Source organism: Apiotrichum porosum, assembly GCF_003942205.1.
Source record: "Apiotrichum porosum strain DSM 27194 chromosome Unknown scaffold_1, whole genome shotgun sequence".
NCBI classification, from domain to species: Eukaryota; Fungi; Basidiomycota; class Tremellomycetes; order Trichosporonales; family Trichosporonaceae; genus Apiotrichum; species Apiotrichum porosum.
This window is the reverse complement of record NW_021167108.1, coordinates 553,655-566,574: the sequence shown is the minus strand read 5'-3', so window position 1 is coordinate 566,574 and position 12,920 is coordinate 553,655. Positions and strand designations below refer to the sequence as shown.

The window sequence follows — 12,920 nt, the reverse complement described above, 5'->3', positions numbered from 1 at the left end:
ATGTCTACGTCTACAATCACGGCCTGTCTACTACTGACCATGACCCATGGGGCCATGCCTATACGCTACTCGGCGCCCTTGTTGGCCTTTTCGCGTTCGCGCTTCTCTTTACCCTTTGCACGAGCTTGGTCAATGGCGGCCGCTGGACAGACGTCAGCCAGATGGTTCCCCTGTCGCCCCGCCGTCACGATTCTTTCCCAACTCACTCTTAACCTTGCTGCCATTGAGGGCCTCAAACAGGCCCAGCACAAGGGGCAGCATGTTGTGCCGCCTGAGCGCGTTCTCAAACTTGCCGCGCTCGGCCTTTGCGCGCTCGTGCTCGAGCTGGTCCTGCATCTGGAGGCGTTCCGTGGCCGGCGTCGCTGGGTCGGCGATCAGGCGCTCCAGGCGCGGGATCGCAGCCGAGCGCACCGCGAGGAGGTTGAACATGACCTGGGCACGTCGGTCAGCTACAACAATCCTGGCGGATGGAACACCTTGGCTAGACCTAGAAACGTACGCTGCCGGGAGGGTATGTCTCGATACGGGCCTGGATGGTCTCGCGGGCCTGCTCGAGCCAGTCGTCCTCGACGGCGGCGTGCATGAGCGGGGAGGAACGCAGACCGTCCAGCTCGTACAGCACGCCGTTGACGGGGAGGTACGCGACAAAGTGGTACGCGTCCTCCTTTTCCTTGTCCGAGAACAGAGACTGGTCCATGGAGAACGGCGACGTCTTGGAGAACGAGTTGTGCACCTCGCGGATGGTGTCCGACGACGCAACGACGTGGCCGAGACTGCGAGTCAGCCGCCTGGGTCTATGCATGCTGTGCGGTGTATCTAAGCAGCAGCAAACGACTCACTCCATGCTGCCCATGCCGGCGCCAAAGTCGCGCAAGTTCTCGAGCTCGGGGCCAAGTCCGATGCTTTCGCCAGCGTACGACGAGGTCGCGCCGGGAATGTTCATGACTGCATTGAGGGCAGCGAGCGTACCGCACGAGTTGTGGATGACCTAAAGATCAAGGTCAGAGACCGCTGGTGGGGTGCACATGTGCAGCTTGGCCACAGTCGCTTTTCCCAACTGCGTTCACTCTCGCCCTCACTCACCTGGTTGGCAAACCACACCCCGGCCTCGAGGGGGTCCACCTCAACACCCTGCGCCTCGACGTCACCACCGACATACTTGAAGAGGAAGATGAGCGCGTGGATAGGTTTGAGGGTGGACAGTGTGCTTTCGTCCAGCGAGTACAGGTCGTCCTGGGCGCGGATGTGTTAGCCGTCTACCGTCCGTCGTCTTGCTAGATCGTCTTGCTGCTGTACACTGCAAAGTACATAGCCAAGAGGATGGCCACTAGGACACACCGCCTACCCAAACGACGATGCAAGGCATGCTCAAATGGCAAAGCGTGGTCCGTGGCAACAACGAGAGCGCGGCGGCGCCGCGCAAGCGTTTCACTACGTTTGTGCGAGGTCCTTTACCGCACGCGCGCAACGGCAGTGTACGTCTGCTACTCACCACTTGCAGACCCGTGACGCCGAGGTTGCGCAGGAGCTCGCTGAAGACCTGGGGGTCCGACTCGGTGAGCGACCAGCCTGAGGGGTCGTCCATGGCGAGAGATGTGTCGTGTATAATGGGGGGTGAGAGGTGAATGCGGAGGCGAACGATGGCCCGCAAAGTTCAGTCAACAATGACGCACGGTGGCGCGGCGGCAGTATGTTTCGTGGCCATCAAGGGGGTTTCCTACCAAATGTGTCCATGAACGCTCACTCTTGGGCCTCCTCTTGGCCCGTCTGGCCTCTGGCCTCTGGACACATATGCACTGCACTGCCGCATAGCTCATACACATGCAGAGAACCCAATTAAATAGTTACAACGATGTATCGCGATGTGACCTCTCTCCCCCCCCGCCCCTGTTCACGCCACGACGCTACATCTTCTATGCCGCAAACCACTGTTTGATGCGCTCGAGCTCCTTGTGCCACTCGCTCCACTGTGCGGCCTTGGCCGAAATGTCGCTCTCGCTCATGACAACCTCGGGCGAGCCGCCCTCACGCACGCGCTCGGCGGCCTGATACACGTTGGACAGCGTGTCCGCCAGCTTTTGGTATTTGGGGTAGATTTCGTTCCAGCGCTGTCGGAGTGCCTTCGGGTCGGGCGTAGATGACAGCGAGGGGGACACGGGAGCCGACGCGATGCCCTTCCGGTGGCCGTTGAGCTCGAGGGCGCCGGGCTGCTTGCGCTTGAAGCTGGGCAACGCGCTGCTGCTGGTGTCGTGGTCGCGGTCGCGTTCACGTTCGCGCTCACGGTCACGGTCACGGTCACGATCCCGGTCGCGCTCACGGACACGGTCACGATCACGATCACGGTCACGGTCATCCCGCTCGTCGCGCCGGCGCTTGACCGGCGCGTCGTCCTCGCTCGACGTGTATATGGGGGATCCACGGCGCTTGCTCGCACCGTTACCGGGGCCATGAGCATTGCCGTTGCCGTTGCCGTTGGCCGACTTGGCCGACGTCTTGGCCTTGCCGTTGGCAGTGCTCTTGACATTCCGGCTACGTCCGCGGTCGTCCTCGCTATCGCTAGACTCGGAGGAGGTGTAGTTGCGGGCAGCTGGGCGCTTCCGATCCACAGCTGGGGCGGCTGCGGCTGCGGCATCGCGTTTGCGCTTGCCATTCGTGTCTGACGCCTTGTCGGACACTTTCGGCTTTTCTGGCTTGTCTGCGCTCTTGCTGACCTTTGCCGTTTTGGACTCCTTTTCAGTCTTGTCGCTCTTGGCAGCCTTGGGCTCCTTGGGCTCTGCCTTCCTTTTTGGCGGCGACGGGTCGAGCTTGGCTTCGGGCACATCGTCATCGCCGGCACTGGTGGGGATGCGCGGGCTGGCAGTCCCGTCCGTGCCCTTGGTGTTCGGAAGCGACGTCGCGCGCTTTGCAAAGTCGCTGCGCATCTTGGCAATCTGCTTGCCGACCTTGGTGCGGTCCTTGTCTGCTTTGGTAGACTTTTTGGGTGCGGCGGCGGCGGCGGCGGGCACGGGCGAGGCAACACGCTCCGCACGCAGTGGCGGCGACACGTCCTTGACAGGCGACGCCGGTCGTGGCGCCTTTTCCTTAAAGGTTGGCTTTGACGGGGAGACGTTGACGCTCTCGGGCGGGGTGGTGGGGTTGGATCCCGAGCTGGACCCACCGCCGCCGTTCTGGCCACCCTCGAGTGCCTCGCGCGCCTTTTGCTCGAGCTCCTCGCGCTCCTCGGCATCTGCCGGCAGCCCGAGCTCGTCAAACGCCTTGCGCGCAAGCTTGATAACCGTGACTCTCTCATCGTAGGTGTACTTCCACTGGCCGATCTTGATCTTGGCGTACTGTGGTGGTCGTAGACGGAACCGGCTGTCTGGTTGCAACTGGCCAATCTGAGTAGTTTGGTCAGCCTCTGGCCTCTGGGTTTTCCGCTGTTCATTGGGTGGCGCCACGGTAAACTCACCACCTTGGCTGCACGCTCGACTTCGTCCGGGTTGCCTCCTGTGCGCGCGAGGATCTCGGGCAGTGATGCCGGACCCAGTGCGAGAAGCTGCACTATCCGAGTTTTGAGGGGTATCCTCTCGGTCGTGGACATTGTGAGAGTCGCCGCTGGTCCGCTCATTGTGCGCCCCATCGGCTGCGTGTGCGCCAGAACGGGGTAGCTCGGCCCCGAACTGAGGGGCTTACTGGACGGCCCCGAACTCAACGGCTTGTTGGTGTTGATCGGCCTGCTCGCGCTGCTGAGCGGCTTGGCAGAGCCAGTCACACGCTCAGCGCGCGCCTGGCGCTGGCGGTCGAGAGCTTCGCTCGTCTGGCGAACCTTTTCGGCGGCGCGGGATGTGGAGGCAGCATTGAACGGCACTGTCAGACGTGACGTCGCTACGCCCAGCTGCGAAAGGCTGCCGCCAGTCATCGAGAAGATCTCAGAGGCTTGGCCGGTGTGCGCATCGAGGTGGATCGAGTCGCAGCCCTCGACATTAAGAGTCTGGCACACGGTGTCAGCGGAGCAGGAGAGAGAGGCGTCGGAGGCTGTGCAGACAACAACTTGAGTGCATGCCCGAAACGCGGGCGGCAAGAAAGAAAGGGACAGGGAACTTTACTCACAAGACCATCATCACCAATGGTGAAAGTCACCTCGTCGCCGTTGTTGGCGGCGGCGCCAAGCTTATTCCATGTGTCTTCGGGGAAGCGTACGAGGAAGGCCGGCGGTGGCGAGCTTGAGCTCGGCGCAAGCGGGAGTGTGCCGCTTGGGAGCGGCATGGTGGGTGGGACGGCGGTGCGAGTGGTGAGAGTTGCAACTGGTCAATCCGGTTGGCGGTCAGGTGCGAAGGGCGGGGTTGTCCGGGGTCGCCGGCGTCTGGGCGCGCGGTTGGGAGGGAGATGGACGGGGGAGGGGGGAGGGGTGGGAAGTTGGGTCAACTCGAGGATCGAGGGCCCTAGAGCTCCATGGAGAAAAAGGTGGGTATGTCAAGCACGAGTCGACTGTATGCAGACGAGCAAGGAGCACCTATGCAGCGGTGCTGATGGGGGGGGACTGGCTGCGAGTCGGCAGACTGCACGGCCGAGTAGAGGCGGCGACGCAACCCTATCTCGCCTCCGGGGCGGAATAGCCGTGACGATCGTCTCGGCGGCGGGGCTGGGGTGTGAGGAGGACGGCGCAGGGGGGCAAGGATGGAGCGTTCGCAGTGGAGGATGTATGCCGGTGGGGGGAGGGGCGAGGGGGTGTTGGTTTGTGGGCGATGAAGAGGACGGAGACTGAGATCAACGATGGAACAGAAGACTCTGTGCCATGTGCGCGGGCGGCGGCGGCGGCGCGGCGGCGGTGAGGCGGCGGCACGCGGCGCTTGTTCTCGGCTGGGGTCTCGGTTTGCAGGCACGCCTGTCCTCGTACAGCGCTTCTCCTCTACGGGTCCCATCAAGCATGGCGCTACACGACATCATGGTACATGCATACGGACTTGCGGCCTCTACCCAGATCTCATATCTCTCTGTCCAGGCCACCCAACTCGGAAACACTGCTCTCTTCCCTTCACAATGAACAACGCTCATTTTATTGTTGAACTTTATGTCAGCCAACCTGCGTGATCAAACGTATGCGGTACACCGAATGGTGTCCCAGTCGCACTCACTCGGCTTGATCTTGAAGTTCATAGTGATCAGAGAGAAAATGAAGCACTGAGGGGTCAGACAAATGTTCACTGTAAATAACCCCCACCTTGAGGTCCTGGATCAAGTAGTAGAACACACGGAGACCTTCGGGGTCCGAGCTCTCGTTGACATCTGCGAGCGAGCCAATCTTGGCAGTCTGCCAGAGTCAGCACGGCCACAGCTGGGCCCACCTTACCTCAAAGGAAATGTGCTCCTTGTCTATCCTGATCTCGAGCTCTTGGCGACCGACAACGTTCTTCTTGGGCCACGACGCATCGTCTTCTCTGTTCGACGTCAGCGGCTAGTCCCTCCGTCCACACCACTGGGGCATTGTGCTGCTCACTTTGTGATCTCGCTATCGCGCACGATACGCTTCATCTCCTCGACGACCGCAGGGCTGAAGTACACTGTAAACGTTTAGCGAGATCTGGCTAGTAGCCGTCGAACAGCGCCTCATCGACGATGCGTTCGGGTCTTCCGCACGGCCGGGCAGGCTCAGCACTCACACTCTTTGCGGATGAGCGAGTCGTTACGGTAGTTGGAGTTGTTGGCGTAACGCAGGCGGCCTGGATATTAGCTACCAAGGCGTCAGAGACACCAGAGGGAGCTCACCATTGCTGTACTCGAACTCGAGGAACTCGTGGCCATGCATGCCCTGGTGTCCAGTGCTGTCCCCGTCAGTTGGTGTACCTTGGTCAGGCAGTATTCAAACTTACTAGTAGCTATTAACCCAAACCCCAAGTGCAAGAGAAAACGTCGTGTCAGTATGGTAGCTACGTCACAGAAGCGCGAGATGGGGGCTGTTCGTACCGGAGGTAGAAGGGGTCGTTCTCAAGGTCTGCGGGAGTGGACATCTTGGAGGAGCTGTGTTTTTGGAGGGAGGGTGGCTGGAGGAGAGGGTTTGAATGCAAATGCGCGTAGCTGTGTGTGGAGTTGTCTAGATGTAGGCTCTGTCGATTGTCCTTGTTGTCCCGTTCGTCGCGTCGTTCGAATGTTGTTGCAGTAGGTGATCGCCGAACATCATCTCTCGCTCGCTGGGTGGCGGCGGCAATTTGCGGAGATACCGGCTGTGGCAGGGCAGTGTGCGCAGTGGGTGCCGGTTAGGTCACACATCACAGAGTACGGTGGATGGACCGGGGTGCGTTGACGACGAAATGCATGTAGTGCAAGCATGTGGATAGCAGTGGGGCCACAGGCCACACGGGAAGCTCCGTGAGCTGATCCGTGAACCAAAAAACACTCATGCTGCAGCTGCGCGCAGCTGTAATGGGGCTCGAACCCGTCGCGCCTTTAGTGGACGGTGGGCGGAACCAATTTTGTGTGGTTCCAGTTGCCACCCATATTCGTCGTCCACTCATCTCTCTCTTCATCCCTAGTGCCCTCATCCACATCCCTTTCTTCACTCGTGCAATGAATACATAAACCAACAAGCGACAAAGCGACCATGTCCTTTGCTCAGATGGCGGCCCACAAGCCCACTCCAGAGGCGCCATTCGAATTCGTCCAGGTCCGCGTTCTCGCCAAACCTAGCCTTCCCAGCGACACTGCGGCTACCCAAGTCCAGAGCCTCTACGACAAAGCCGACAGCTTCTGTCGCAACAACAAGCTCGAACCTCACCCAGTCAAGTCCTTCGTAGATGCCGAGGATACCCCCACCAAGCGTCTCTATGCGGCACCTGAGGGCAGCTCACGCGCGTTGGCTGTCGTTGAGGTAGGTAGACCCTAGACCGTCCATAGGAACCACAGTTGACTCATTTTCAGCGCAGCGTAGCGAGAGTGAGATCTTCGAGTCCATCATGATCACAACTGACAACCGTCGTAGAGTGTGACACTCGAGCAGCGCTTGAAGCTGGTGGAGGAGGAGTTGGCGCAGACGAACAAGGAGTTGGCGCAGATGAAGAAGGTGAGGCTGCTACACCCATTGCCGTGACACTGACGTTACAGGACAAGAAGGACGAGGACGACAAAGCGAGGGATCGTCGCAGCGCAACTGTCATTGTCTCGACTGCGCAAGCGTTGAATGCTGCGTTTGGCTGTGGCGGCGAGTCAGCACGCCGTCAGTTGAAGAACGTGTTCGTGTAAGTCTGGCGGTGACGAGTTCCAACCAGTCCAGGTAACCTAACCTGTTCAGCGACTACCGCGACAGGGGGACGACACTCGGCTCCACGGTCTGCACCCTCAATGCCGACGTCAAACGTGCCTTTGAGAAGAATCCGTCGTGGGAAGGTCAAGTTGACTTGCGCAATAGCGAGGCTCATCCTTCGCCCGGCAGCGACCTGTTGCTCGAGCTTCTCGAGCTCGAGGACAAGAACGTCCCCCTCGCGCGCGAAGCCATTACTTTCCTGCTTCTGGCGGTCCGCCAACGTCACCTCGTGAATTCAAAGAGGGACAGCGTCCAGGACGTTATGGAGGAAATGAGGGAAATCAGCACCGCGTTCCCCACCGCGAAGCAGCAGGCCTGGCTGCAGCGTCTTGAGCTTGGCGTCTAGAGAGCGCACGAGAGTAGACAAGTCGCCCTGCACTTGGTACCGGCCCACTGTTGACACTGTACGATACGACCAGACGTATGTGATGTAGCTAGATGGTATATTATGTGCATGTACGTGCGATGGAAGAGCGCAGCCGGTGGCGCGAGATTGGCGCGTCGTGGGATAAAATAAAACAATGATAATATGATTACCCTGTGTTCGCGATCCCATTTAACGACGTGACGCGCGACGCGTTTGACTTTCGCCCCCCTCTTGCACCACCAGCAAAAAACACAACCCCACAGCAATGACCGCGACCACCCAGGACAAGAAGACCCTCCCCGACGGCAAGAAGACCGTGGCCAAGCTCCCCACCGAGGCTCCCATGTCCCCCAAGAGCGCCCACAACGCTGCCAAGGAGGCCGCCGCCGCTGCTGCTGCTACTACCACCGCTCCTGTGGCCGCTGCTGCCGCCCCCGTCGCGTCCGTTCAGGTGAGTAACCGATGTTTGTTCGTGCATTGGTCCATTCGCCCATCCAGCCAACGCTATGCCCTCAACTCAACCTCTAAACCTCGCACGCACTATGCTTACGCGCCAGAACCAGCCCATGCGTGTCAAGCGCCTCGCTCCCTCGGCGACCGTCCCCACCCGCGGATCGGCCCACGCCGCCGGCTTTGACCTGTACGCGTCGCGCGAGGCCGTCGTCCCGGCCCGTGGCAAGTTTATGGTCGACACGGACATCTCCATCGCCCTCCCCGCCGGCACCTACGGCCGCGTTGCTCCTCGCAGCGGTCTCGGTGAGTCTGCTCCGGTTGAATCAAGGAGGACTACTGACCGCCTCCACAGCCGCCAAGCACTCGATCGACGTGGGTGCCGGTGTCATTGACGTCGACTACCGTGGTCCCCTCAAGGTCATCCTCTTCAACTTCTCGGACGTCGACTTTAACAGTGAGTACATCTTTCCGGCACTCGACATACATGGGGGCCTACCTAGCGCTAACTGTATTCCTAGTCGCTGTTGGCGACCGCATTGCCCAGCTCATTCTCGAGGAGGTCCGTATGGCCCCTGCCCTCGAGGTCGACGAGCTCGACGAGACTGTCCGTGGCGAGGGTGGCTTTGGCTCCACTGGCGGTTTTGCCGGCAAGGCCTAGACAGATGGATGTAGCCTCTCCCCTCTCCCCTCTCCCTTGTAGTATATGGCATGCACGCAGCGACACTGTAGATTGAACGTCTAGACGGCTGCACACCGCCACCGATCGGCATTGCCATCGCAGACTATCATGTGTTCAGCCCTGTCCTGTAGGTAACCGGTAACATGGCCAGAGGCCAGAGGCTGGAGGCGTGGGGGGTCCAGACAACCGTGTGTACGCATGTGTCCTGTTGCGGGCGGTCATGGTGGCTCGGAATACTGCGTTTGCCACCCTGACGGACAACGCAGTATCGGCCTGCTCCGTACTGAACGACTGTGACTGTATGTGTATTGCGGCGGGCTGAGAACACCACAGTCCGAGTTTTCGCCCAGTTTTCGGCATGCGGAAATCTCGATGGATGGATTCATCGACCAGCCAGCCGTGCATCCGGTACACACCGCATCGCACACCGTACACCGTATACCGTACAGCCGCTGCAGCCAGCAAGTCAGCCCCCCTTGCGCATGACATTGTGCGACCTGATACTGTATCAGCCTTCCCAGTCACCTAAGCGCTCTCGCAGCCATGCAGCGTCTCAATGCCAAGGCCGATATGGAGGGCCCACAATAAGTGCATGTAGTGTACATGGAAATGAGGAATGACGCCAGCCGCCAGCCGCGACGGCGATGCTGAGAAACGAGACATGGACAAGGATCAGAGGATCAGAGCAGCCGGTCGAGTCTAGTCCCACTCCTCGTCGTCCAGCTTGCTCGACGCCAGGCCGTTCCGGATGCCCGTCTTGCCCTTCCGCGTCGCCTTGTCGCGGTGCCGGCGGTCGTCCTCCTCGTCCGACTCGCCCGACGACCCGGCCGCGTCCTTTTGCAAATGGGTCGGGAGGAGGTGCGCCAGCATGACGGGGCCAGAGTGCAGGACGCCCGCGGTCTTGAGGCGGAACTCGAGCGTCTTGGACGTGAAGCTGTCCGTCTGGCCCAGCTCCTCAAAGCCTATCAACCTGGGGGGGGGGGGGAAATTAGTAACAGGTCAAGGCGGTAGGGAGAGGGTTCCCGTGCTCACCTGTCGACACAGGCGCCGTCCACAAACGCGTGCACGCAGGGCAGCACCTGAATGCCAAACTTGCCGACTAGGAAGGGGATGTCGGCGACAGAGGCGCGCAGGAACAAGGTGTGGGGGAACTTTGGCGCAATCTCCTGCAGTGGCGAGTTAGTAGAGCGCAGGTGAGAGGTGCAGTAGCATCCAAGACCCACCTCGAGACGCTGGTCCATGATGCGACACCTTGGGAAATCGGGGTGGAAGAAGTGGATGAGACACCACTTCTCCTTCCTGAACGTGTCAGCTCTGGCACGGAAAGGCAATCTGAGCAGCAGACTACTACTCACGACATGCGCTCAATGAGCTTCTTCTCATCACCGTAGGTCACGACGCGACCGTACTCGGTCTCACGGAGGGACTGGACCTTCTGCGCCTGGTCGCGGAGCTCGGCCATGCGCCGCTCGCGCTCGGACCCGAGGTCAAAGTCGGCCTCGAGCGAGTCGAGGAGCTCAGAGTCGGACAGCGTGGGTGACGACGGGACGCTCATGGTGTAGTGGGTGTGGTGGATGATGGGTAATGTCACTCGGCACGCGCGCGTCAAAGATCCCAGAGCGTCGTGACAGCGCGTTTGCCGCCCTGGGGAGTATCGTGCCTGGCTGGAGGTGGAGGGTGGTGGAAGACCGTGACCCCCAGGTCATTCCCAGTGTCAAGGCTGGCAGTCGCACAGTCGCTAGTAGAGTGGCCTAGACATGATTCTGAGATATTGACAGTGATTCTGTGGAATACTGGCAGTAGACAAGGTTGGGTGGCAATGTGGCAACAAATGGTGGCGACCGCGCGGTGGGTGGCGCGTAGCCAGCCTCATCTGCCATTCTTCGCCCAGGCATGCTCCGTCGCATGCTGGTCTTCTGTGGTTTGAGGGCACACGCACCATGTGGTCACGACCGTCATAACCAAAATGGGCACCTGGACTCCCAAATTGCACGAGTTGCACTGCCAAATGGCCCGCCCGGTGTGCCAAATGTATGGGCTCCCCTCTTCCCGGGTTTGCGGGTTTTGCAGACCACCGGCTCCCAGGGTCCATATCCACACTGAGGGATAGAGCCTGGGCAGCATGCGCGGGCTCTACAGATGCAGAGGACGGTGCAAGGTCACTGCGATCACGGCAGCGGTCTCCCTGCACGTCTGCACGCTGTTCACACCAGGTTTTGGAATTTTGGCAGGTGGCATCTGACAGCCAGGCCTCGGCATCACTGATTGTCCATTACTCCGCCCTGAAGGTTTGGTTTGCGGCCCTCGCCACTCCTGGGTCGTTTTCCAATGGTAATGCTCGGAACTCCAAGTGTCACTACAGGCTGCGTTCAATGATCAGTGACCTGTACCGTGAGCTGCAGGGGAAAGTCTATTGGAATACATGCAAGATTGGCGTCTACTCCGGAATGGCTATGGTGGCTACGGCTAGTTTAAGGCTGGACGTTCTCGGAGCGGAGAGCGTCGTGCTCGTCAATGTCGTCCTCGCACTCCCAGGGGTACGCGAGCCAGACGTCGGGGGTGTCGACGGCCGAGAAGTACGAGACATCCGAAGGGATCTCACCAGCCTTGGGCTTAAGCCTGGCGTTGGGTCAGCTTGTTGTACAGCCCAACTGGCTACTGTGGGAGACTCACTTGTTGTGGACAACGAAAATACCAAGCTTGGTCTCGGTGCGGAGGCGCTCACGCTCCTCGACGTCGGCGACCTCGGCGAGCTGCTTCTCAATGTCCTTCTGGAGCTCGCGGACGGTGTAGACGAGGGTGGTGCGGGTGTCGTCGACCTCGTCGATGATGAGGATGCGACGGCCAAGGAGACCACCGGGGCCGGTGAGCTTGGAGCCGAGCTGGTGGACGGTCAGCAAACAAAACGAACGAGAGGGAAAGGGGAGTCACTCACAGTCGAGAAGTCGATCCACTGGACACGGACAACCTCGGTACCGGCAACCTCCTCAATCTAGTGGGTCAGCGCTGTGGATATGGCGGGTTGAAAGGGAGGCAGTTGGTGCAGGCCAGTGAGCCGGGAACGGTTGTCTGAGCAGGCTCATACAGGACGGACAGCCCAGATCAACGGACACGAGATGTGTCGGTCGCGGAAGACCTGGACCTGGTACGCGGGCTAGGCTCCACCGAGAACCAAAACCTTGTTCCCCGCTCACTGGCCTGCGCCAACGTCTCATCTGGGACACTCACACCACCGAGCGATTCGTAGAGGGTAAGGCCGATAGCCTGGATGGGAATGTTGCGCTTCTGGCCGTCCTGGGTGGTCTTGCAGAACGAACGGAGGATACGGGCGGGGATCTGGTGGGGTTAGCATCCTTGGTTTCTTTGAAGATGGTGGACGGCATAGGGATCTAAGGGTTACTCACGAAGCCACCACCGCCGATGGCAATGAAGAGGTTGGGGGCTGTTCATTAGCACCAGAAACGCATACACAAGACAAGAGACGAGGCGGCCTGGGTATACGCGAGATGTAATGGGCAGGGCTGTTGCGTGGTCGAGCTGGGTGTTGCAATGTCGTCGTCGAGCAGACAGGGGGGCTACGCCACAATCGGCGGTGACACACAAACACACGGTGGTGCAAGATTACCGGGGTGACTGCCTGCCCATACACCGCGCCATACGTGGGCGTACAGATCGTTACTCACCAAACTCCTCCTTGATCTTGGGAGCGGTGGCCTGGATGGCCTTGTGGATGTCGTTGTACGACAGACGGATCCTGAAAGGTCAGGCTGGGATACAGCGCGCGGTGGCGCTGCTACGGCGAGTAGCAGCGGTGGAGGAGGAGGCATACACACATGGGAGGGGACATGACGGGCAAGAACGAGTAGTGCGATGGGGGTGACGTGAGGAGACGTGAGGCCAAAGACTAAGATCGCAAACTTCGCTCAGTCCCACTTCTTATCTTATTGTGGGCGCGCAGTACCCCCGTTTGGACGGTCACGTGATGCATCCAACATCGGTGCGCACCGAATTTGTGTTGCCCGTCTCGACGTCCGATGCAACCGGACATGGTCACGAATGGCACCCTCAGCAGCCAGTCACACTCAGGACGACACCAGGACTCGTTAAGGGAGGCGTAGCACATGGGTACATGGTCACGGCGTATG

General features: G+C 60.0%; 6 protein-coding genes across 6 annotated transcripts; 1 reads left to right on the top strand and 5 right to left on the bottom strand.

The window, feature by feature from the left end:
- Positions 1-65: 65 nt before the first annotated feature.
- On the bottom strand, positions 66-1,585 carry EHS24_000197 (uncharacterized protein; the record flags this gene model as incomplete). Its single annotated transcript, XM_028616034.1, has 6 exons — positions 66-142; positions 207-432; positions 500-773; positions 840-988; positions 1,084-1,233; positions 1,493-1,585. 6 exons carry the CDS (start codon positions 1,583-1,585, stop codon positions 66-68), a joined length of 969 nt encoding a protein of 322 aa, XP_028479891.1.
- Positions 1,586-1,913: 328 nt separating this feature from the next.
- On the bottom strand, positions 1,914-4,245 carry EHS24_000196 (uncharacterized protein; the record flags this gene model as incomplete). The annotated part of the gene is made up of 3 exons (XM_028616033.1): positions 1,914-3,377; positions 3,449-3,970; positions 4,090-4,245. 3 exons carry the CDS (start codon positions 4,243-4,245, stop codon positions 1,914-1,916), a joined length of 2,142 nt encoding a protein of 713 aa, XP_028479890.1.
- Positions 4,246-5,035: 790 nt separating this feature from the next.
- EHS24_000195 (uncharacterized protein) lies at positions 5,036-5,987 on the bottom strand (the record flags this gene model as incomplete). Its single annotated transcript, XM_028616032.1, has 9 exons — positions 5,036-5,046; positions 5,115-5,160; positions 5,201-5,290; positions 5,330-5,417; positions 5,477-5,540; positions 5,640-5,699; positions 5,746-5,801; positions 5,850-5,855; positions 5,944-5,987. 9 exons carry the CDS (start codon positions 5,985-5,987, stop codon positions 5,036-5,038), a joined length of 465 nt encoding a protein of 154 aa, XP_028479889.1.
- Positions 5,988-6,577: 590 nt separating this feature from the next.
- On the top strand, positions 6,578-7,622 carry EHS24_000194 (uncharacterized protein; the record flags this gene model as incomplete). Its single annotated transcript, XM_028616031.1, has 5 exons — positions 6,578-6,844; positions 6,895-6,909; positions 6,956-7,036; positions 7,078-7,211; positions 7,265-7,622. 5 exons carry the CDS (start codon positions 6,578-6,580, stop codon positions 7,620-7,622), a joined length of 855 nt encoding a protein of 284 aa, XP_028479888.1.
- A 1,852-nt stretch (positions 7,623-9,474) lies between these two features.
- On the bottom strand, positions 9,475-10,330 carry EHS24_000193 (uncharacterized protein; the record flags this gene model as incomplete). Its single annotated transcript, XM_028616030.1, has 4 exons — positions 9,475-9,745; positions 9,808-9,941; positions 9,999-10,074; positions 10,131-10,330. The coding sequence occupies 4 exons, from the start codon at positions 10,328-10,330 to the stop codon at positions 9,475-9,477; spliced, it is 681 nt and encodes a 226-aa protein (XP_028479887.1).
- Positions 10,331-11,246: 916 nt separating this feature from the next.
- On the bottom strand, positions 11,247-12,622 carry HPT1 (hypoxanthine-guanine phosphoribosyltransferase; the record flags this gene model as incomplete). The annotated part of the gene is made up of 7 exons (XM_028616029.1): positions 11,247-11,394; positions 11,449-11,657; positions 11,711-11,767; positions 11,887-12,111; positions 12,180-12,217; positions 12,459-12,529; positions 12,609-12,622. 7 exons carry the CDS (start codon positions 12,620-12,622, stop codon positions 11,247-11,249), a joined length of 762 nt encoding a protein of 253 aa, XP_028479886.1.
- Positions 12,623-12,920: the final 298 nt, after the last annotated feature.